A 13,353-nucleotide genomic window follows, 5' to 3' on the forward strand; every position below is an offset into this window, starting at 1 on the left:
AATGTATTTAGTTAAACTTGCTAATTCTCAATATATATTTTCTATTTTCTGGTGTGTGTGTGTGTGTGTGTTCAAGCCACCTTGAATCCCATCTTTAAAGAATGGTGATATATAAATCCAATGAATGAATGAATCAAATGTATTTACTTATGTCTATCAAAATTCTATTTATATTAAAAACAGAGGTCTGAGTATGAGTTAAGGCTACATGAAGCCTTATACATGTGTATCAGAGTGTCTTCAAGCATATATCTAAAGAGCACACAGATACAAGTTAAACTTATGGAATGTTCACGCCATCTATCCACTGTACCATGACAGGGAGCCTCAAATGATTTGCAGCAATGAAGTGGAACAACTTGGTGAGAGTTTTTATTTTTCTAACTGAAGGAGGAAATGTAGAAAAAGAAGGAGTAAGACAAAAATGAGTTTAATAACTATATGTCATCAGCAGTCTACCAACAGTATATACCATATTATAGTACAACGTTAAATAGAATGAAATCAATTGAATGCTAAACACATCAGATTGATACTATTTTGTTATATAATATATTCTACATTTGAACAATGGAAAATTATCAAATTACAATGCAATTTGCATTTTTTCATTTTCTAGACATTGGACACAGTTCCAGTCACCTAGTACTTACACACCTGCTTGCCATGTGCCTTATACTGCAGGCTTCTCCAAATGATGCCGTCCAGATGTTGGGAGGGCAGAAAGTTGAGAATGGCTGCTATACTCCATATAGATCTATGCTTGTTTCTGCCTTCCCCATGTTTTTATTATTTCGCTGGCCCAACACAGTTTTTGTGGAGAATCACGTGACCGTATCTCTTAATAGTTGTCTTAATTTAAAACATCCTATCCCATTGTAAGACATAAGGCAGTCAGCAAGGCAAGAGTACTTCATTCTTCTCTTCCCTGGGAATCTTCCATGTCATCTGTCTTCCATAGATACTTCTTTCTATGCAGCAGCTGCCAGTGAGGAAGGACTATAAATCTTCACTGTTTCATCCCAAGCACAGTCTGCTACCTAAGGAGAGCAAACACAATCCACTTTAAAGTGACCAGTGATGGTTTGAGTGGAAAGACAAAAACAAGAAATGACAGTACGATGACCTGGAAGAGAAACTCATCTATAATCTTTTGACTTCTCAAACATGAGGCAACATATGTGAAAATAGATTGAATTTAAAAAGATATACTCATGGCAATAATTTTAGGCAAATTTAAAAGAAAAATAAAAGCATTTAAACTATCTTAAACTGTCCCTTGTCCTTTAGAGAAGGGAGAAATAGAATTGTGCTGCCAAATATTATTTAGGAATGTTCAGATGAGACACACAAAGGGCAAAGAAGAATCCAGAAGGTTTGTAGAGGCATGTTTTGAACTGGCATATCACTATTTCCACGGGACACAAATGCATGGCCAGGGCCAACTGTTACCACTGGAGTGTCAGCATGCTAGTGGTTTGAATGCTGGATTAGGAGACAAGGGTTCAAATCCACACTCAGACTACTGGGTGACCTTGGAAAAGTCTCACACTCTAAGCCTGAGAAGAAGACAATGGCAAACTTCCTCTGAATGATTCTTGCCAAGAAAGCCACACAATAGATTCACCATAAATTGTGGTCAATTTGAAAGCCTAAAACTAAAACAACCACAAAGGGTTATCTCCACTGGCTTGTTATCTATAGATCATTTCACAAAGTTACAGGGGCCTTCACTGAACTACTCCCTTCACTGTATTAACAGATTCTTATTAAATATTTAAGTGAAGCTCAAACACTATTTGTTCTGACCTAATTTTAAAATAAATTAAAATTGTCTCACAAAATATTAATCTGTTTTGGGGGGAAATGAGATTACAAAATGTATTTTTATTTTATATAATGTAGTTAAGATTGTGCAGCCAGGATCAAGAATGACAGCTAGCAGGGGAGACCTGCACATCTTCTAGATCCACCACTGCAGGAGCAGCAAATCCATTACTGATTTTACTATCATTCCTCTTATAGCTGCTCCCAGTTGAAGAGGAGCTATCATGGTCCTGGACCAGAGGTTCAGTAATGGCAGAACTCCTGTTCAGCCTGAAGTTGCTATGGTAGGAACAGTAGTAAAATAATGAATGGACTCTCCACCCCTGGATGAGTGGTTCCACCAGCTGCCTGGATAGCTAGGTAATAAAATGAAATATAACATGATTGAAAGGAGCAAATAAATCAAGTTACAACTATACCCCCCCCCAAAAAAACCCTTAGAGATTATTACAAATTTCACTGTATGCTTTTTTAAAAAAGGAATGCTCTCTATGTCTCTCTCTCTCTCTGTGAGAGTGTGTGTGTGTGTAATTACTGGAAAGGTTGTACTCTTCTGAAGGAAGAATTATAGTAAAGGTTGTTACTTTAAATCCAGAGTTAGTTAATACATTGCAAAATTAATAAATTAAACTTCCTATCTGTCCAGTGAATTATTCTGCTGACCAATTTTTTTTATGTATATGAAAATATAAGATCCCTGATAACCCATTTACCCTGCCATCCATGTATTTTCCCCCCTGAACAGATAAAAAACGTGGATAGCTCTGCAGTTTACACACACTGGGTGTTTTTTCTACCTATCATACTCAGAAGTGAAAAAGCAAATACATCTCTTCTAGGACATTCAGTTATCAAGAGGAAACAATATATAATACACCATCTGCAAAATCCCTGGGGAATTCCCACCTGTGATCAATTTAATTAGCACCATGCAGTATATGTTGAACACAAATATAGTTATAAGCATTTCACAAAATCAGAAAGCAAATACAGTTTCTACAAAATGTAGACTTTTGAGAACTATTTTGCCTAATTCAATCCACCTTTGCTTCTGATAGTACATAGAAAAACCTAAGTGTATCTAGACAAACACAGCAAAGAAAACATCATTAAGAAATCATTCTGACAAATATTTGTAAAGTTTGAAAAACTATAACCTCAGAAGAGAGCAATATAATGCATCATTAGAAATTTCCACTAAGAGCTATATTATATGTCTGAAATATTCCAGAAAGAACTATTCCTACAGTTCATTAAATTTTGATCACTATTTGCATTTTTAAGTTTTTAATCTTTTTTATTAGGAAAGCACAGGATAGTTTGGAGAACAGCATATCACCATTACAGTAATCAGGTTACTTTCATGTCAATAGTGTAGTCATGCCTTTTTGCACAAATGAAAATTTCACAAAAGTCCTGAAATATGAACAATAACTGTTTTCTCATCATTTTGTCCAGTAGGGAGAACACTTTCAATTTTTATTTTTAGTTCTCATATAAAAATAATAATAATAATGAAGGTTTACATTCCTCATCACCATTAAGTCCTACTAAATGCAAGATAACTCAAATGAATTTGTTTCAATGGGTCCTCTTCAACACCAGCTTTATTTAGCTAGGCTAGGTTCAATTCCTCAAAACAGTTTTTAATCTGAGAATAAGGGAAGGGTTGCTATGTGCTTCTTGACACATAAAGAAATTGCTTAAAAAGGGCAGAAATGAAATGAATTCATTATTATTTATGAATCAATGTTGAATATTATCAATTTTGAAATGGATAATGAATTATAATAATTATTATACATTTATAATTATAATTTTGAATTAATATTTTCTTTATAATTATAAACTCATAATGCCACAGTATTAATCACCCATAATTATAAATACAATAAAAGTATGAACTGCTTAGGGATTAACCTGAATGATTTGGGAAATTATTTTCATTATTAATTGTTTTGCTTGCTTAATTAATTATCATAAATTAGCTAACTTCTTGTTATAGACTCACTAGGGAATTTCTAAAGAGTATAATATTATAAACAGGCTAAGTGTAGCATATCTATTTTTTGTATAATTATTTTCTCTTCAATCTGGATCAATACTCTTTTTTTAGCACTAGAAAACACAACAGGAAGAAAAACCAGACCGGCGCTATGCACCGGGCTGGGGCCAATCCTGAGCCCTATTGTGCTGTCCAGGTGCCATTTTGGTGTGTGTGCATTCACATGGTGTGCACACTATGTCTTGTGCACTGCATCCAAAAGGCGTGGTGCACAAGGGACCTCACCACACCACTCCAGGGTGCTAATGGCGCCTTGGCAGCGGCGGAGAAAGGAGCTGCATTTTGTGGTACATGGTTGCCGCGATGTGTGGTCACCACAGCAATGATCCACGGGAGAAAGAGACCACATTGCAAACACACAATGAATGTATCAAGGAATCCCAGGGGAAAAAACAGCATGTGCTTTATGAACTGTAACAAAGCCTTTGACTGCATAGATCATGAAAAGCTATGGAATTCTCTTAAAGACATGGGAGTGTCACTACATCTGATAGTCCTGATGAGAAATCCGTACTTAAGACAAGCAGCTACTGTTAAAATAGAATATGGAGAAACAGAATGGTTCCCAAGGGGTCAGGCAAGGCTGCATTCTATTACCCTATTTGTTCAACTTGTATGCAGAAAACATCACACAAAGAGTAGGTTTAGACTCAGAAGAAGTAGACTTGAATGTAGAAGGAAGGAATATCAACAATCAAATATATGTGGATGACACCATACTACTAGCAGAAAATGTCACAGACTTGGAACAATTATTAAGGAAGGTCAAAGAAGAAAGTTCACAGGCAGGCTTTACTGCTAAACATAAAGAAAAGAATAATAATGACTATGGAGAATCTACATAAATTCCACCGAGACAATGAGGAAATCAAAATAGTTAAGGAGTCCCCATACTTTGGATCAACATTGTTCAAAGTGACCACTGCAGTCAAGAAATAAAAAAATTAGGAATGGGAAGGGCAGTTATGAAAGAACTAGAAAAGATCTTAAAGAGTAAAGATATGCAACTGAGCATTAAAGTTAGAATCACACAAGCCATTGTATTTCCCCATTACCATGTACGGATGCGAGAGCTGGACAGTGAAGAAAGTGGATAAGAAAATCCATTCATTTGAGATGTGGTGTTAGAGAAGAGTGCTGAGGATACCATTGGCAACCAAAAAGACAAACAAATTGGTCCTTGAACATATCAAGCCTGAAATCTTCTTAGAAGCCAAGATGATCAAACTGAGGCTGTCGTACTTTGGCCATGAGAAGGCATGACTCATTAGAAATTACAATAATGCTAGGAAAGGTAAGGCGATAGTAGAAAGAGAGGACAACTGTATGCTAGATGGATAGACTCAATTAGGGAGATCATGGGTCTAAATTTACAGGACCAAAGCAGAGCAGTGGAGGACAGAGCATCTTGGGTATCTCATCCACGGAGACAGCATGACTTGGAGTCTACTTGGGGGCAGTTAAAAACAACAAAGTCTCACACAGCTTATCATTCAAGAGAAATTCAGTTTTCATTAAAGTGGAAATTCCACTTTTGTTATTAAAATGTGTCTTTTTGTCCATATTTCTAATGCCATTTCCCATTAATAGAATTAAATCAAAGAGCCAGTCTTTAATTAAGACTCGTTTTAACTGATCTGCCAGTTGATTTATTTTTCTGACAGGTCCCAAATTAGCTGTTTATTATAACAGTCTTGCTTTATTGTCCAGACCTTTCCTAATACTCAAGGGTAATCTGTTCAATCTTTTGAAATTACCTGAATGACATATTACGTTCTGAATGATCAGGGTAAAAGGGGAGGGAAGTCTTTCCCAAGCCTTAGTGACTGAGCTGGGATGCTGCAAAAAAGCCTTTTAACTGGGTGGGTGAAAATTTTATAGCCTTTATTAATTCATTTTGGTTGCTTTTTTAAAAAAAATGAAAATTTATCTGGTTCTCTGATTTAATAGTATTTTTTTTAGCAGCCGCATCTCATATTTCTAAGCGAAAAGTAGGAAACAATTCAAATGAACAAAAAAGGGGATACAGATTGATCCCTACCAGGGCCAGCTCTAGATATTTGGCCACCCTAGGTGAGAAATATTTTGCCCCCCCCCCCCCCGGTAGCCCCTCAAAGTGTAGAGAAAATGTAGGACATTCGAGAAATGGAAGACATGACCAACTAAAAGCCAAAAGCATTAATAAAAAACAATATAAATTCATGTTTCTCAGTAATGCTCAAAATGGAAGACATTTTGACATTCTTCCTGGATAGAAGGTTGGGATGCAGCTTTGTGTTGTTTGTGTGCTGGCCACATGACCACCAGAGCAGTCCTCAGACAATGCTGGCTTAGAAATGGAGATGAGAACCGCCCTCTACAGTCAATTACAATTAGACATTGATGTCAAGGGACTACCTTTACCTTTGCTGAGTCAATGTAGCATAGTGGTTTGAGTGTTAAGATTAGGAGCCTGGAAGAATAGGGTTCGAATCTCCACTCAGTCATGGAAATTCAGTGGGTTACAATGGGGCAAGTCTCTTCAGCCCAAGGGAAAGGCAAAGGAAAACCTACTCTGAATAGATCTTGCCAAGAAAATTCTATAACAGAGTTGCCATAAATTGGAATTGGCTTCAGGGCAGACAACAACAGCATATCAGAAGATGGAGGCATTTATGGCTGCTAACAAAACCTCCAATACATCTAAATAATGATATCTTTAATAAATCTCTATTTCATAGAAATTAGATTATACTTCTGCTTCAGCATCACCACTATATTTAGTAATTATTGTTTGGTGTAGTTTTGGATCTCCTAAGGAATCCAATGCAGTTGCTGGGGAAGACACAGTTGTAGTAATAAAATACTTTATGGGGCAGGCATTGAGGCTTTTGATTCTCTTCATCCACATCCACCAGCAATTTCTGCAGAATGAATTTATATTTTAGAGCATCTAGCATGGATTTCTAACCTTAGAGATGTTTTTTTCTGAAAACGTCAACACCTGCACATTTTCATATTCTTTAGTGCTTTGAAACACATTTTTCCTTACTAGAGCTTCATTTTAAAGAAATTTTAAAAATGCAGTTTAGAAAACTGAATTGTGGTTCATTCTTCACAGAATTTGCACAAGAAAATGTTCTTACTTCCCTATATCCCAAGCACTTAATCCTGCTTTCAGGCTGACAAGAGCTAATGGGAGGGTGGGGGAGCCACAACCTTTGCTCTACCAAAAACATTCATTTACATATGGTAGCCAGTGCTCTCTGTAGCATAAGAGCAAGTTGAATTATAACTAGGTACAAAGAATTATATAAAGGGTTTCCAAGACATTTTGCTTTCCTTATGTTTGTGTTAAATGCTATGCAATCTTTTTACTAGAGCAGACATGAAATACCATCATCTCAAGCTCTTCACGATAAGCAAAGAAACAGTCCCTTATTTCTTTGTATCTTCAGAATAACATATTCAGCCAAGAAAAGATGAATTTGGCCACTGAAGCAAGAACTGGACTGTTCAACCATTAAATTTAAATGGGTACTATTTATGCTATACAATTCTGAAAATGATGTCTCCAATAGTAGCAAATGTTCACAAAAAATCGCCAAGCGAACTGCAAGTCCTTCAATGTTAATTCAATAGTAATAATGTTTTTACTTGGTTTGCTTTTTACTGAATGCTATATGTTGTAGCAAGACCTGTTGTCTCAAATAAAACAATTTTGGCAATCACATCAAATTATGTATACTGTATTTTCAAGATTTAATCTGAAATAGGTTGTGTTTCTGAAGAATACTAAATATTTTGGAGCAACATGAGAAGTAAAAGAAATGGAAAGTGGAGATAGACAACAGGAATAAAAAGGAACAAACAGGGTTCCAGAATGGATTTCCCACAGATACCAAGGTCCTACCGTACACTTCTGTCTAAGGCGAGACATTTTAGTCAAAAAATCAACCCCCCAAAACTAGGTCAACTTATCCATGGTTCAATTATGGGTTATGTTCCACCTCTAGGATTCTAGGATTCTATGTAGAATTTAAAAGCGTTGAAAGAGCAGTTCTGGAGCTGGAGTGAAGGGCTGGGAATTTGACAGGTTTTGGGCACAACAACCTGGACTAAAAGAGGGGATGAGATGAGGAGAGAAGAAAAGAGAGGGGAATATAGGTGGAAATGGGGGGCGGGAGAGAAGTTAGCACTATGAGTGCACATTGACTTGAGTCCCAAAGAGATAATACCATGAGGCGAAGAGAGGCAGGAAGAGCAGCACTAGTTTGCAACACACATACACACACAAATACAAACACACAAAGGGAGAAAAGTGTTTAGCAGGAAGAAGTATTGCTGCTGGGACATGCCAGAAACAGGTGTAGCATCAAATGGGACGGGTATTCTTCCACCAGCAGCATTGGCTCTTGCAACTATGTGTCTTGGACAGCAGCAGCAGCACTAACAAACAGCATGGGACCAAACCAGGCAGCCATCACAATGAGGAAGCAGGAGCAACTGCATAGAGTCTTGTATTTTCTCTGAGGCTCTGCTTCTCCTCACATTCTGCCTCCCTTTGGATATGGGTCTGGTTGCCTATCACTCTCTCTCATGTGTGCAGACTCAAACCACCTAATTAAAAATAATAATTGTAAGCTGCTCTCATAGCCTTTAGGGCTGAAGGGCGGGGTATAAATAAATTTATAATTTTTAAAAATGTTATGCCTGCGTGCACAAAGCTGAACCATGTACACACATGCCCCAATGCCCAAAGTCAAGCTGACCATCTTTCCTCTGGACCTCACTGTAATGTTTTCAAAGCGAACTATCTCCAGGCAGGTAAATACAGAGGGCTCTTGACATCCACTGTGGTTTTGTTATGTATGGATACTCAAGTCCCATTAACTATAATGGCATAGTAAAATGGTGTCCCTTAGATAAAATCAAGGTTTTTTTAAAAAAATGTTTTTAATATTTTCAAGCTGTTGATGACTGAATCTGGATAAACAATCTGTGGAAGGCTGACTGTAAATTATGTGATGTTAATTAAGAAATGTCAAAAACTTCTTTTTCTTTTTCTTCTTCTTCTTCTTCTTCTTCTTCTTCTTCTTCTTCTTCTTGTAATTTGGAAGCTATACAGTTATCCAAACTGTTAGTAGCCATGAAAAATGTAATGAATCATCTGAAAATTTTATTCTTTAAAATATAAAAACAGATAATGAAAGTCCCCCAAAATCTTATTTAGTTTATGGAAAGGCATATTTTATATACAGGAAGAACAGCATTTATTAGCTAGCTGATTTTCATTTGGTTTGGTTTGGTTCTTCTCGTCAATTCTTTTAATTCTTCTACTAAAGACAGAAAAATGCCTGTATTAATGGCACAGTGGTTTGAGTGTTGGACTACAAATCTGGAGACCAGGTTTCGCGATTCTCAGCTTTGCCATGAAACTCACTTGGGCCAGTCGTAGCCCCCAAAACCCACAAAAAGTTATAATACTCTTTCAGCTTCAGTAATGGCACACTTCTTCTGAATAAATCTTGCCAAGAAAACCCCATGACAGGATTGCCTGAAAGTCACCATTAGTCAGAAATGACTTGAAATCACACAACAAGAAGGATCTGATTTCATTTTTCTTCTGTATTTGGAGAGTTAAAAAAAAAACAACCTGCAGGGAATACAACCAATACACAGCTTAAGGTATACTGCTTCATGGAACTGATATCTCTCCCCTAAACTAGTAATGCTGTTATTTTCTGAGAATACAATTCAACTATTTAGAATGTACATTTCTGAAGATTATAACTATTTATTTACAAGTAAATAAGTCTGAGCCAGATAAGTATGTTTGTAGATTGTACTGCAGTTCTTCTCACGCTACCTGATATGGAAGACCAGATTTTTTTTTCCTCACTGAGGCAGATACTATATTTGTCCCCCATGGCTACAATTGTTCTTTTCTTTTCTGTAAACTCTCTGGACCAGCAGCTACTTGTTTCTGGATTGGAATCAATTCATGGACCACCACTTAGGCTACAGTGTGTCATCTTGTTTCCACAGAAATGAGTGTTTTACACATACACACACACACACACACACACACACAGTTGGTTAGCAATAATAATAATAATAATAATAATAATAATAATAATAATAAATTTTATTTGTACCCTTGTACCAAACCTGGAAGCTTCAATTAGTACAGAATATGGCAGCATGGTTGGTTACTGGATGCTCCAGGTCCAGCCATATAACACTAGTTTTGCAAGATCTCCATTGGCTGCCTGTTCACTTCCGGGCGCAATACAAGGTGTTGGTTATTACCTATAAAGCCCTAAATGGCTTGGGCCCAGGGTACTTGGAGGACCGCCTCTCCCCATACAGTCCGCCTCGCACTCTCAGATCGGGTGGAAAACATTTATTAAGAGTTCCTAAAGCAAGATATACTTCATCTCGGAGGGCATTTTCCATCTCAGCCCCACAGCTTTGGAACTCCCTGCCTGACGAGCTCCGCGTTGTCACCTCCCTAGATGTATTCAAGAGGAATTTGAAGACCTTCCTATTCCGCCAGGCTTTTCCCCATGTGTCTTAATGTTATCTTTTATCTCCCCTTGATGATGTATACTGTTCAATCCAGCTATTTGTTATGGTTTTAATATTTTGTAAGATAATTGGTTTTAGATGCTGTATAGTTTTTAATTGCTATGGGTGGTTGGTTTGCACATTGTTGGGGACATATGTTGTTTATAATTGTTTTTTGTTGTATTTTTTTTTGTTGGAACTGCTATGATCTACACAGGAATAGCGGTATATAAATAAAGTTTTATTATTATATTATTTTATTATATATTATTATTTATATTTCCCACGTCTCCCTGCGGATCAAGGCGGGATTATAACAAAAAGAAAAATACACATATAACAGGAATAGCAGGAGCTTGCTTTCATGACACTTCATATTCCTGGTGGGCACTCAAGTCTCTTCCAAGGATGTGGAGCCCTTCTGAATGGTGCATAATAATGGTAGATGACCTCAGAGCTCCTGCTCATGGATATCATTACTGCTCAGTGTTCTGGGATTCTTCCCCTTTTCCAAACACTGAATTCCACACGATTCAGCAGTCTGACCCCAGGAGGAGCCATTTCACAGGGCTGCTGACAGCAGAGGTGGCAGGCAAACAAGATTCTGCCAGCCTCGGTACATGTGGCCTACTGCTTGAAACTTAACATTTCTAAAGCAAATTTTTATATCACCCAAGAAAATAACTTTCTCTCAGTCCTAAATACAGTGACATATATATCCGCATAAATGCATGGAATCACTTTATATCTTTTTAAAAGGCACGTATAGAGGTCTATTTATTAAATGTTAATGTTAATGCACACATCTAAGTCAGATCATTAATCTGATTATGCACATTGTTTTTCATAAAGGTTTCATGGACCATCTACTGACATTTCTGTCTTTTACAAAGCTTCCTGCCCCACTCAGTACTGGAGGAAGGGGGTAACAACCGCAACCATTTTAATTAGAATTGAAAGTTATCTCCCATGTGAAACGTGTAGGAGCGGGGGAACCAGCACTATTAACTTTTCTCATGGATTACAAAGTTCCTTCCTTTTAGGCAAGCATTTGGGATCTTGATTTGTTTTTATACAATAGACTGGTTTGCTCTCCATGAAGTATAAGTTTGCTAGTTGATATTTTTAAAAAGATCACGATTTAACTGATGGTTGTATTTTTGCCTTTTTCATTATTTTATTTTATTGTTTGTTTTTCATTTCCTCAAGGATAGGGGGGGAGGAATCTATATTTAATACATAAAATTAACATGGGTAATAAAAACTAGTGTTTCTAACACTTATTGTTTAGAAGTTTGCATCTAGCTACACTCGATTATACAGACATATTCATTTTCTACAAGAAATACGGTACTCTAGGTATGCAAATTTGAATGTTTCAAATGTCTTCCCCCCCCCCCCCATGTCAGGCTTACAAGCAGAAAACTGCTATACATGATATAACCAAAATTCAGTTACTGTACTTGTACATCAACATAAAAAAGTGTTTTCTTTTCTCTTACCTGACCCAGGTGATGTAAGCTTAAATCCAAACCACAAGTAAACTCTGTATGATGCTCCACAGTCTCAAGCAAAGGGTCAGCCTTGGAGAAATCCCAGAATCTATAGATGGAAACAAGAATACAATTATGGTAATTGAAAGGCCATCTTAAAAAAATGCAATGCTGGACTGCTGATATGCTTGAAGCTGCCAGATGCTTTTAAAAAACAAACTCATCCACTTTAGAAATGCAATTAATCCTATTGCCACCAGCCTCTTGGCTCATCTGCATAAATAAGTACTTCATTAAGAAAATTTCTCCTTCAGCCCAGTATGGAAATTTCGATCAAAAGAGCTGGCATGATGATCTCCCATTGGGACAGTCTGCAAAACAGTAATCTAGAGCTGCTTTATTTAATAAGTACAGCTTTACAGTATATAAACCTATAAAAACTGCTTTCCACTGTCAGACCACTGGTCCACTTAGACTAGCACAGCCTATTCCAATTGGCAACAGCACTCCAAGTGTCCAGAGACAAAGGCCTTTCACTGAACAATTCAAAAATGTTTTAAACTGCAAATGACAATGATTCAAATGGGAAGTTTCTGTATCCTCCCCTACCTTGTTTTAGCTATGGTATCACACTGAATGCTCTAGAGCAGGAATATGCAATTTTAGAAGGGCTGGAGTCTATCTCCCCACCTGTATCCCTGGGCCTACTGCAGAAAACCAGCCACTTCTAGCAAAACCAGAAATAACCAGACTTCCCAAGGGGGAAGGAGGTTTGACATGTATTAAAAGAGAATCATATACCCCAGCAACTTCTGGAGGCATAATTCTTTATTTTCCCGGAGAAAACAATCGGGGGCAGAGGGGCTCTGAGGACCATAAGAGTGGCCCAGAGGCTACAAGATTAACAGCCATATTTTAGAGCAAAGATTGGAGCAGTGTGGCTCTTCAGGAATTGTTATACTACAACCCATTTCCACCACTGAAATCAAGGTTGAAATTTGACTTGGTCAAATGTATCTTCTGCAAAGTGTCATTCCAGATGTTCTTCACATGTCCATACAAGCCTCAACACATCTTTTAACTGAGGTTTCAGAGACCCAAACCTATGGGCTCCATTCTGGAAGAAAGGATATTCCAAGGACTCTCAGAATGGCTGAACTGGTATTTCATATGGACATCCTTTAATTGAGAATCCTTCCAGATTCTCAAGACCAGAAATCAGCATCTCTGTGATCCAAGAAGTTACCTTCAGATAAGATCTTGCACAATGATAGAGCCAATTGTCAATAGATCTTTCGCAATTAACATACAGTGATGGATGCACTTGTGAACTTTATCTCTGATTGGGAGAACAGAAGCAACCACTGCTTTCTGAAGGTTATAAAAACATATACGTTTGATTCTAAGTTGCATTATGCT

The 13,353-nt window shown here is 37.2% G+C and overlaps 1 protein-coding gene across 1 annotated transcript in view; it reads right to left on the reverse strand.

Annotated features, from left to right (window-relative positions):
- Positions 1–414: 414 nt before the first annotated feature.
- PEX7 (peroxisomal biogenesis factor 7) overlaps positions 415–13,353 on the reverse strand; it is a 70,094-nt gene continuing 57,155 nt past the window's right edge. The window contains exons 9-10 of the mRNA XM_089530297.1: positions 11,944–12,043; positions 415–1,040 (exon numbers count right to left, since the gene is read on the reverse strand). Of these exons, the coding sequence (XP_089386423.1) occupies positions 972–1,040; positions 11,944–12,043 (169 nt within the window). The 3' untranslated portion in view covers positions 415–971. The remainder of the gene's footprint in view (positions 1,041–11,943; positions 12,044–13,353) is intronic.

Source organism: Sceloporus occidentalis, unplaced genomic scaffold (genome assembly GCF_023333645.1).
Source record: "Sceloporus occidentalis isolate IW3139 unplaced genomic scaffold, rSceOcc1.0.p SCAF_6, whole genome shotgun sequence".
Taxonomy (NCBI): Eukaryota; Metazoa; Chordata; class Lepidosauria; order Squamata; family Phrynosomatidae; genus Sceloporus; species Sceloporus occidentalis.